The sequence below is a fragment of the Cyclopterus lumpus genome, chromosome 12, assembly GCF_009769545.1.
Source record: "Cyclopterus lumpus isolate fCycLum1 chromosome 12, fCycLum1.pri, whole genome shotgun sequence".
Lineage (NCBI taxonomy): Eukaryota > Metazoa > Chordata > Actinopteri > Perciformes > Cyclopteridae > Cyclopterus > Cyclopterus lumpus.
In genome coordinates, this window is record NC_046977.1 from 10,233,982 (window position 1) to 10,245,469 (window position 11,488).

Sequence of the window (11,488 nt, forward strand, 5' to 3'; positions counted from 1 at the left end):
AAACCACAATTGTGTGAAAAAACTCAAACTTGTTTAGTTATTCTTCATTGTTAGAATTTCCCATTTAAAAAAAAAAAGAAAAAAGGATGTACTTCAGCCTCAACCACTGCTGTAAAAAAAGAAAAATAGATATTTGGTTCATTTTGTAGAAGAGGTTTTTATAAAGCACAAAGTATAAAAGAAGTCTGTTTGTCCTAGTGCAGCTTGGCTGGCTCCGTCCGTTTCTCTTGAGATCCAGACTGTGCAACGTTGAACTCCGCTTCATACATAATCTGTTGGATCTTTATTTTTGTCTCGCACCTTTTCTGTGGAGCAAGTCGCTTCAGAGCGGGGACAAAGCTCAGAAGAAACAGTTCGTCCTCGTCCCGTGGCCTGTTGGGCACTGAGGTGCCATTGTCTTTGACCAGCCACTTCGTGGGAGATGGTGTACTGGGAAAAGAAGACCGTGAAAGTGACTCTTGCATCAGGCGCCGTTTTCGTCCAGTTTTGCTGATGGGGCCGATCTGTGGGCTCGAGGGCATCTTAGCCAGAACAGCCAGCTGGGTCATCTGTGTGTCTTGAGACATGGAAGGGATCTGCGTCACAAAGGCTACCTGGGGCTTGAGGTCAGGTTGACTCACAGGAACCTTCATGGCGGACTGCGGTGTTTTGACTGCCTCAGATGACGTGGTTTCTCTCTCAACACTGCCAGATTCGTTGTCAAGATTATCGTGGTCGTCGTCATTGTTACTGCAGATGTCTGCCAGACCACTTCTTGATCCAGTGAAGGGTGCGATAAAGTTCATAAGTTGTCTATATTTCCATCGGCTTTGCGCAATCTCTCCTTGTTTCTTGCCTTTGATCTCCATTCGGACTTCCTTCAAGTACCGGTCTCTCATGTTCTTCCATTTTCTTTTACACTCCTCGGCTAAAGAGGTGAAATATCAGAGCATTAGGACCAGGACGTTTCATAAAGATACAATGCACAGGAATGAACATAAGAAGTTGGCAACCAAAATGAGAACTTTTACCACATAGTTTTTGAAACAATTACAATCAACATATTTTACCCCAAAGAATTACATTCCCAGACATTTTGTGCAGATGTGCAATCTGCTCCACAGACGTTAAATGGGTGCAGACACACAAATGGCTTGTGACAAGTGTGTTTCTCGCCTCACCCAACACATGTTTGTTATAGAATATAGGCTTTCTTAATATGTTGAAGTTGGCCAGTAATACCGATCTTAAGACTTGATATGTGGATTGTCATCTCTATTCTAGAATAAAATACAACAGGCTGAGCCAAATAATAGCTATATCCTTTAAATAACATTGGATTCTATAGTTTTATACAATGGAAACCAGGCAAACCAATGCAATAGCACTTCAATTGTTCCTCTGTAAAGTTTGTTTTATTTTTTGAGACCGTCGACAATAATGCAATTAAGGAGTATTGTCAATATCGGATCAAACTACCATTTATTCTGCTTATTAATTAATTAACCGTCTATAAAATATATAAAGAGTGGGCCAATGACATCCATGGAGCCCAAGATGACATGTTCACTTGTTTTTGGTCCAAAACCCCAAATATTTAATTTACTACACAATAAAACAAACCCAAACAAATCCTTCCAACAGGAGTTAGAACATATAATGTTTTGTGTTTTTTATTATATGCTCTGCTGTTTGGCTTAGTCATCATTTAGTTGAATTAATGTCTTTTTTATACAATCTTCCAAAGTGTAGAATATGTTTTTATCGGATTATATTCAAATATAAAGGATGTATTGTACCTGACTAAAGGGCCAGGGTGTATTGAATGCATTTAACAGTTAATAGGATACAAACAAATATAGAAAAAACACAACTTTGTCAAAGTAAAAAAAAAAAATCAAATAAATATTTTGTCTTTAAGTCTGTATACAATTCCATGAAGAAAGGCGAAATGTATTAATCTTTATGTGGGTCTTGTCTGGAGGTCATTGTTAGTTCATCCATGGTATGTGCTGCCTCGTCATAATTCCACCATGACTCCATGTATCTGATTATCTTCGCATGGCTCTGACATGTTTTATCTCATAACGTGGTGCCGCGTCCACGCGCTTCCAGTTTCTATGAAGCTCGTGCCGTTTACGAGCGATAAAAAAAAAGAGAGAAAAAAAGAACCACGCGGCTCGGTGAATACACCTCGCCCGTGACGCTGAGCATGTTTCCTCCTCCGCCGTGCCGTGTTGGACACGCGGCGCCGTGGTAGAGCCGGACCGTGCCGTGCCGTTCGATGCAGCGCGGCCTACAGCGTGCGAGCCGCGGCTGCTACCGCTAGCACGGTGCGCGCGGCTGCATCTGCACCAAGCGGCTGTGCTCGCGCGGATACCGAAACAAATTTATTTTAAACTAAAATGGCATATAAGACATATGTAAAACACCTCTAATTCCCAGCCACACATACCGGTCTCTTGTGTATGCGTGTTTAATCGTCCACAACAACGTCGGCTAGGAAATAACTGGCTGTAAAGTTGTGATAAACAAAAAACAATGAAATACTCACACGGGAGACCCAGTATGATGCTAATGCTTCTCCAGGCATTTACCCGACTTTCCGTGCAGCGGTAATTCGGCAAAGTGACATTGTACAGCTCTGGGTAATTAAATACGGCCAATATTAACTTATCGTCCATTTTGCCCCAGCGTTGTGTGTGCGCGCGGACGCGGAAGCGGCAGTCTTCTCCCGCCTTTTCCGCCCAGCTTCTGCCCCGACGCGAGTTATCGCGAGTGGCGAGCTGCCTGCCGCGCGGTGTCGCTCTGCCGTTCAACGGTGGGCGTTGTCGTCTTTCTGTCACGTGGGGGCGCACGACTCTGTGTCGGCCTCCTTTGCTGCTCGGGTAGAGAACAGGGGTCGTTTCAGTTTTTTTGGAGGCAGCACCCTAGGGTGCAAACATAAACATCTCTGAGGTCACCATGATGAGCCTGTTCAAAAGCCGACCCTCTGCATGGCATTTATTAAGCATTTGTTGTTGAAACCTTTTTGATTACTGTCATGATTCTTGTCTCCTCTGTTGTCTCTAACTGTTTGCAGTTTGATTAATAATTAACAGGTCAAACCATGAAGGCTACATTTGACACAATTTGTACTTTTTAAAATCCCTGTTTTTACAAGATATAAACTCTGACCGATATTTGTATTTTAAAATGGACGAGACAGAATCGTGAAGCTTTGTGATGTCGAATATATCAGGTGAGGATGTAACAATTATTCAAATGGGGTGTAATGCAATCTACAAAGACTTAAACTAACTACAAAAGTAGTTCTACATAATAGAACATACATCTATGGGTTAAATGTGATTCTACCTTCAAGATCGGAAGCATACTGGTACAACAAAACATATTGCCCTTAGTTCATAGAGCCTGCGGGGTGAAGTTGAAGCCGGACAATTACACACCTGATCCCAGAGCTCATTTTCAGATTGTATAGGCAAAATAAATTAGGATCGAGAAACATAATATTTGTATTAACGCAGCTATTAGATATGGAGTTTCTGCAATCGCATGGTTGTTTTGCTTGATGTGTGTCACCGACGAGCGCTTTCTGATCCTTCAACAGTTACTGCATTTCCATGCACAAGCAAGTCTGGTGTAAACAGAGAGGAAGGTTGATCCTCTGCATGTCCTGGTCTCACAGCTGCAATCTCCCATTCCCCAGGAGGTGTTGGGCTCGGGTCCAGCAAAGAACAGAGACACTGCTTTTTCACTGATGCCATGTGGGGTTCTCTGCTCATTTATCATCAGGTTGTGAATGTATTTGTAACCCTGTGTCTGGATTGTACTGGTTTGATTTGTGTCCATAATCAATTGTGTTTTTATTGCAATTCGGAATTATAACAGTGTAATATTTCCCAGAAATAATAAGCATACTGTCTTCAAAACATAGTATCACATCAAGGAAAGGCATGAAGCAATTACAATGGAGTGAGGAAGTAGAACTTTAAAAAACCTTCTAAGTATTGTCCATCTTGTCACTTGTGTTGTGTGTTTGTAGCATAGTAAATGGCCTTATAAAGCCACAGGGCGTTGGGTAGAACCATTTCTGATGCGCCACCGTTTTACAGGTGAAAATCACTTTAAATTTAAGAGAGCCATCCAAGCAGCTCTTTAAATATCAACAACATCTGTATCAGCCATGTGGGCGGGGGTGGCTTTTCTTAACTTTACCTCTTGTACCAAATATTGCTCTTACAACAAAAAAATGAACCGTTATCATTGTAATCCCCAGTAATGAATTTTGAACTGGTTGAACCAATGTGGATGTGATACAATTGCTTCTATTGAGGACCACAATATCTGCTAGATAGCGATCTCACATGCTCCGCAAACTATACATCAACAATCCGGATGCTATTAAACCCAAGTGAAAAGGATGGGATGGTGTTTATTGTTATCTGTTTTCAAAAGCCCTTATAAGAGGAGCTTAAGACAGATTGTGGAAATCCATTAATTCTCTGAAAAAAAGGTGTATTACTTTGTATGAAATCACAGGATTTGTTGTGGGGGATGAATTTAACCTGTAATAGCTTTACATCAGCTGTGCACATTGTCAGAGAAGTGAGGCTGAAAGACTGCACCACACATATAAGACACATGATGCATGATAGTGAAGACCACCCCTTTTCTGAATTTATTTTTACCATTTTTGTTTTCTGAGTAATGATACGCGCAGATCTATTAGTGTCACCACACATCACAAGCAAGATGAGTCATTAATTAAACTGTGTATAATTAGTATGCATTGTTGTTGTTAGTGCAGCCTGAACTTGTGTCATTTATTTAAAATATCTATTTATTTGCACAGGATCACTTGTTGATAAAGCTAAAAGGTAAAAGCGACATTATGAAATAAATTTCAGAGCTAATCCTCAAATTCAGCAGAACACAAGTCTCTGGCCACACCAAAAAAAAAAGCGTTTATCTTTAAATCCAGGTTTCTAATACCAAGCAATCCCCTTTTCTCTAAAACCTCAACAATAAGGATCTTAGGAGCTCTCCGCTTCTCATTTTATGCAGTGAAATCTGATTTCTTTTGGAGAAAAGAATGAGGCAAGATTAACTGAATCTGCCGTCCTCCCTAACCTCTTCACAAAACTGCCCAGATTAGCTAGGAATTAAGTTTCAACCGTTTTATGTGTCTGGTCCACAAGGGGGATTATAGTTTTTACTTTTTTTTTTTTAGCCTCCCATTTTCACTATAAGGGCCCGACACACCGTTGTGCAGGGAGGAGAAGCAGAGGAGCCGCTGAGCCTGAACTAACGAAAAGCTTGTCAATATCCTGTGATCATTGCAGCTTGTGTTTTATTGGAATTTCTTTGGAGATGGATGGAGTGATCAGGATAGAGAGACAAAAGTTTCCTTTCACTATTGAAAACATACTGAGCAATTATCCCAACACTAATGGAGACAGACGATGTGGAGCTGGACTAAAAAAGAGGGCAGCGAGTCCTGCCGGAGGCCAGGCAGAGGCTGTTCATCATACCTGCATGTGCTGCTGCTACTGCTCCCACTGTAGAGATATTTACCAGACTGATTTCATTCATGAAGGTAAGACCAAACCCATTCTCTTTATGAGAAGAGTCACTTCTGTTGACACGTGTACTTTGCACCCTAACCTAAAATCAGATCTCCCTGCAGCCTGTCAGTATGGGTGGGCTCAAGCGATGCTCACAGACCCATGCAGACTAGGAGATGCTCACAGGGAGGAGCAGTCCCCCGGTCAGGTGCAAAGGCGGACCAGGCGTCATCGCACTATTTTCACAGAGGAGCAGCTGGATGCACTGGAGGAGCTGTTTCTGCAGAACCAGTATCCAGATGTGACCACAAGGGAGAAACTAGCACAGCATACACACTTAAGGGAAGAGAGAGTAGAGGTAAGACACGTTCAGCCTCTCAACAAATAATAGTCATGTTTTCACCGTGATACAGGGTTAGTTCAGACTGCCCCAGCTTAGTACCGTATTGTGCCAGCGAATGGAAGATGGACCATTCCTAAAAATGTGTGCAAGTTTAAACACTTTATTTGAGTATAGTATTATGATGGCACTGAATTTCATCTAAGCTCAAGTCAATTTGACATATTTTAAATCAACTGTGTTGATAATGATGTCCAATGCTGTTGTTTATTTAAATGTAAATACACAATGTGCAGAATAAAAAGAATCACAACTAAATAACATGACTTTTCTCTACCGGTAGGTTTGGTTTAAAAACCGAAGAGCAAAGTGGAGGCGTCAGAAAAGACTAGCATTTTGTGTGGGAAGCACAGAAAGCTAAATGTTGTTCTATAGCCTATACATGACCACCGCACTGAAAGTGAAGATGTATGTGTATGCCTGTGAGCTGGGGTTACAAGGATTTGTATTGCTATATAATAGCTATATTACTGCTATATAATAGCTAGAGAAAATCTCTAGAAAATACACAATTTTGTCAGTCAGATTATGTGACAGTTGTGGTGCCTATTTGTGAATCTGATTGGTTGATTGCCACTATGCTAATATTAATCCTGAAAGATAAGCGTGGAATTTGTTATTTGTTATTATTTGCACTGGTTGTGAAAAAGTGTCCTTGCAAACAAATAAAGCTATAACAAATAAAGCTTTGACATATCTAGGTTGGGCGTCATATCAATATAAAAGCTGACATGCAGTGAACACGCCAGAATTGCTCCAAAACTCCTCCAGGCAGTTTGATATGTAATAATCAATTAGGGGGGGGGGGGCAATTATTAGTGGAGTTTGGTTAGGATATATATATAGTAATTACTCTATGCGGTGGGTAAATAAAAGGGATCGGAGTGAATGAAACTCTGGCTATTGCTTGGTAGATACATATTTTTTAATACAGTTTTGAGTATTATTGTTTAATTTTGTATTTTTTTCTTATAGACTATTCTCGTATATGTTGTCGTATTATATAACGTTAGTTGTTTTATTGTTAATATACAAATATGAATGCGAACATGTATTTAATGTATGTTTGATCGAATATAACTACAGATTCCTTTACAAATGGTAATAGACGCATTATGTAGTGAATACCTTAGATCTGAAGAACACAAAAAACACTCTTCTAAAATATTATGTGAGCACTTAATTAACCAACACATCTTTATCCATCTCCGATTCCCATCTTCAAATATACTAAATAATAAATAATAATATAATTAATATGATTATTAAACCGTCTTTCTATTTTAGACTGGAAATTTCCTGAGCGGCAGTAAACTTCCGGTGACGTAATTAACTGTCGCCTTTACGTCCTGCGTTGTTTGTACGCTGGTTCTGAAGTTAGCCGACGGTAGCTAGCTAGCTAACTGTTAAACGTAACAGCTAGTGACGTTCGCTTAGTTTTAACCTACATCTCCGCGTATGAACTACATGCTCTAAATACTTAGACGGTGTTTCTCGAGTACAAAAGCCAACTTTCGTTTCTGATCAGTCGCAGTTGTTTTTTTGAAACGAAGCCGTTCTCCTCGAAGGCTAACAGGGTTCACAATGGAGGGCAGCGCCAGCGTGAGGAAAGCGTTGTCTGGGACTCTCGTCCCTGTGACGGTCTCGACTATGGCTCTCCTGCAACAACCCCACGAGAACGAGAACGAGAAAGGGAAGCTGCACAGAAAGGTCCTCGACGAAGAGGAGTACATTGAGGTAACAGCTAACGTTAGCTAACTTAGAGACATGACGGACGAGCCGTCTGTCGACATCAAACAACCAGATTTAGTGAAACTGAGACTTGCCTAAGCTTTCAAGAGTCAAACATGTAATTTCTACAAGTGTTCTTTGTTGCACCAACGTTATCTGTCATTATCTTCCCTTTTACAAAATAAACCGAACTATCTACTTCCGACAGAGTTTAGAAAAGATCATCCAGAGGGACTTCTTCCCAGATGTGACTAAATTGCAAGCGCAGAAGGACTATCTTGATGCGGAGGAAACTGGTGACCTGGAAAGAATGAGGGAGATATCCATCCGATATGGATCATCCTTGACCAAATCTACACCACGATCTTCTGCCCCCTGTGAGTAGTATGAGGAGTGAATAGAATAGACTCCTGTATTTTCATGTTGTTATACCTTGTATATAGAATGACATATTCCGTCTAAATGAGGTGTATTCCAATTTTTTCCATTTATTCCTCTTTGTATATAAGACGTGACACCAGCGAGCTTTGAGACACCACTGGGCCGCTGCGGGTCTCCCTCCTCCACTCATGGCAGTAAAGGTTTAGAAGGGGGTAAGTATCTATTTTATTACGATGAAGATGAACACAACAGATAACACAGCAATGTTCTGTCTTTTTATTATTATCTTTATCTGTGTCCTACAATGAAATCTCTCAAATTATTTTATTGAAATAATGTTGAGTCTGTAATTCTCTTAATTAATGGAATTTCAAATACTCACAAGAAAATTAACCCTATTTCTATTGATGTTGTATTTCTAGAGAACAAGGATGATGATAAGGAGGAGAAAGAGCTGCCCGCTCTGGATCGCTTCCTTGCTAAAAATACCAGTGAGGATAATGCATCATTTGAGCAGATAATGGATCTGGCAGAGGACAAGGAGAAGCTGAGGCATTCCTGGTTATATGAGGCTGAGGCTGAATACAAACAGGTATGTGTGTGCAGAGTTAAACTTGTAAATTAAATTAAAAGCAAAGGAATGATGTGTTTTGGATCACAGCTGTGCTGGTCATAGAAGTATTATAAATTGATCATAATTAGATTTTGAGTATATTCCCTTTGACCAAATTGGTGCATGTTATGTTTGCGTCGGATTAAAGTCTTTGATGGTAATAAGTGTTGCATGATTGTGTTTGCAGTTGATAACTGTCAGTCAGACAAATATTAAAGTATTGGTACACATCTAGGCTACATTGAAAACATTTATAAACACTTCTGATATTTTTTTCAGCGCCACGAAGAGAACCTTGCATTACCATCCATAGAGAAAGCAGCACTCGAGTGTGTCAAAGCTGGACTTGAGACATGGGAGTACAAAGCGAAGAATGCCTTGATGTATTATCCAGAGGGTAAGAAGATCAAACTTGGATTGAATTTCCTTCTTTTATTTATGTTGGCATTAATCCCCATTGGAGGCATGTCCTTTATGACATTTCACTGTGAGAGAGAAATAAGATATCTTGTGTTTTTACTTTAATATTTTTAAATCAGGTGTTAAAGACGATGATGATCTCTTTAAGAAGCCAAGGGAAGTAGTTCACAAGAACACACGCTTTACCGGAGACCCATTCAGCAAAGCTCTCAACAAAAGCCAGATTCAGCAGGCTGCAGCCCTCAATGCACAGGTACATTTTACACTTGGCAGTCTATTCTTTAGTTGAATAAAAGTGTTAATTCAAGAGTCATGTAGCTGATGTATCATGTTTTCGGTCCAGTTCAAACAGGGTAAAGTAGGACCTGATGGGAAAGAGCTCATTCCACATGAATCCCCAACAGTGAATGGATATGGTTTTGAAAACATGCCATCCCCAGCACCTGGTAAGTGGGACTCGGTTACAGTCATGAGACGGATCAAACTAAATGTGTGTGCCGTATATGGCTCATCTTACACTTGGAGTAGATCTCTCAAAGCAGTCTCTGTCCCCTCAGGTGTAGCTGATTCGCCTCTGATGACCTGGGGTGAGATAGAGAGCACCCCATTTCGTCTGGATGGATCCGACAGCCCATTTGTTGAGAGAAATCATGGTCCGTCATTTAAGGTACTGAATCTCCAGTGATAACTAACTCTTTATTAATGATTGATTTGTGTTTTGTTGTTGTAAGATGTTGACATTGCATATGTGTGTGTTTTTTAAAAGATTCCAGAACCAGGAAGACGAGAGAGGCTGGGTTTAAAGATGGCCAACGAAGCTGCCGCTAAAAATCGTGCAAAGAAACAGGAGGCATTGCGAAAGGTCACGGAGAACCTTGCAAGGTAAAGACATTTCTGCCCTCTTGATTTATTGCATCGGTCAACTCCTGTCGTTAAAAGGGAACGTTAAGCTTAATTTTTTAAATTATTTTTGGCTACTAGTTTCCTTTTTATTAGTGCAGTTGTGAGGAATTGATAGTATTTTATTAACTGACCACATTAACTTTTGTGTTGCAGTCTTACTCCTAAAGGTCTGAGCCCAGCCCTCACACCCGCCCTGCAGAGGCTCGTAAATCGGACATCTAGTAAATACACAGACAAAGCATTACGAGCAAGTTACACCCCGTCGCCCTCACATCAAGCCACTGGCTGCAAGTCTCCTTTCGGTGGCCCAGCCACCCCGACAGGAACGCCAACACCAACCAAAGCCAAGACGCCGAGCTCTCAGGACCTGACATCACTGACGGACAATCTGCTGCAACTTCCCAAGAGACGGAAAGCCGCTGATTTTTTCTAAGTAAGAGAATCTGTTCTCTGCTGGGATTGTACAAAACAGACATTATTATGTGGAAAACTTAATTATAAACTGTTCAAACCCAGTTTTCTCAACTTTATAGAGCACATCTTTTCAGTCAGATGCCTGGATGAAGAATTTGATATATTTTTGAGGGAACAGGTTAATATAGAGCTTTGTTGAATACAGTGTCCACATTATATTGTACAGCGTGATTTTCTTTTGTTTTATCCCAATGCAATGTTTTATATATTATTGTACAGCTGTTTCCACTCTAAAAAATGGTATCCATGCCACACAGCAACTTACCCAGCAGCATAACATTTTCATATAATTCAGTACCTGTTTCTAATAGCTATCGCCCAGCCCTCAATACATGTTGCCATGTCATTTCAGTGTTGGACTGCATTATAGGTATGACTCAAACTGAATGTCAAACAATTGTGTTGGTGTTTAAAATGAAAAAATATAATGCAAGGCTTCAGTTCGACAGCTCCCTGATGTGTAAATTAAATCAAATATGTAAATTATGAATGTATGCAGAGCTGGGCTCAGCATTATACATTTGTCAAACCGTTTTCTTAAAATATAAGCTAAAACTGGATACGTTGGACATAAAAAGGTCAAATAATACCATGACATCCTTGTTAATAGATCTGCTGTACCTCTGACTGGTAGTTGAACAAAGCTGTAAAAAAATACCTTCATGCCTCCTCCTTTCAAGCAAGCTTCAAATGTACAGAAAACACTTTTTAAATGAGTCTTGTCTGGGATTTTTGTTTAGTTTTTGAGCTTTAGGGGTTACAGGTTCTCAAAGGCTAGATTTATTATGTGAGGAAGTTGTTCTGTTGGGGAAGTCCACACACGCACAAGATTTACAATGTCATGGGTCAATGTGTTGTCATAACCAGGGATTTTATGCAGACATAATATTTTACTCAGTTGTGGACATTATACTTACACAAACCTATGGTCTTTAGTCCAGTGTCAAAGTTAATGTGCCCACTTTAATTTGGACCCTGTCACAAAAGCAGTTAAAACCATACTCCCATTACGTTTATGTA

General features: G+C 40.3%; 2 protein-coding genes across 2 annotated transcripts; one reads left to right on the top strand and one right to left on the bottom strand.

Annotated features, from left to right (window-relative positions):
* Positions 1-9: 9 nt before the first annotated feature.
* On the bottom strand, positions 10-2,761 carry si:zfos-128g4.1. The gene is made up of 2 exons (XM_034546893.1): positions 2,534-2,761; positions 10-907 (listed from the first exon to the last, which is right to left on the bottom strand). The coding sequence occupies exons 1-2, from the start codon at positions 2,661-2,663 to the stop codon at positions 195-197; spliced, it is 843 nt and encodes a 280-aa protein (XP_034402784.1). The 5' UTR covers positions 2,664-2,761; the 3' UTR covers positions 10-194.
* Positions 2,762-7,280: 4,519 nt separating this feature from the next.
* On the top strand, positions 7,281-11,125 carry ess2 (ess-2 splicing factor homolog). The gene is made up of 10 exons (XM_034547548.1): positions 7,281-7,683; positions 7,886-8,054; positions 8,187-8,270; positions 8,481-8,650; positions 8,951-9,068; positions 9,211-9,344; positions 9,435-9,537; positions 9,649-9,758; positions 9,858-9,973; positions 10,148-11,125. Exons 1-10 carry the CDS (start codon positions 7,531-7,533, stop codon positions 10,425-10,427), a joined length of 1,437 nt encoding a protein of 478 aa, XP_034403439.1. The 5' UTR covers positions 7,281-7,530; the 3' UTR covers positions 10,428-11,125.
* The last annotated feature ends 363 nt before the right edge of the window (positions 11,126-11,488 follow it).

Coding starts and splice junctions, on each gene's coding strand:
- si:zfos-128g4.1 (XM_034546893.1), bottom strand. CDS start 2,663: ATGGACGATAAGTTAATATTGGCCGTATTTAATTACCCAGAGCTGTAC. Junction 908..2,533: donor CATCATACTGGGTCTCCCGT/GTGAGTATTTCA, acceptor TCACCTCTTTAG/CCGAGGAGTGTAAAAGAAAA.
- ess2 (XM_034547548.1), top strand. CDS start 7,531: ATGGAGGGCAGCGCCAGCGTGAGGAAAGCGTTGTCTGGGACTCTCGTC. Junction 7,684..7,885: donor ACGAAGAGGAGTACATTGAG/GTAACAGCTAAC, acceptor TACTTCCGACAG/AGTTTAGAAAAGATCATCCA. Junction 8,055..8,186: donor ACCACGATCTTCTGCCCCCT/GTGAGTAGTATG, acceptor TTTGTATATAAG/ACGTGACACCAGCGAGCTTT.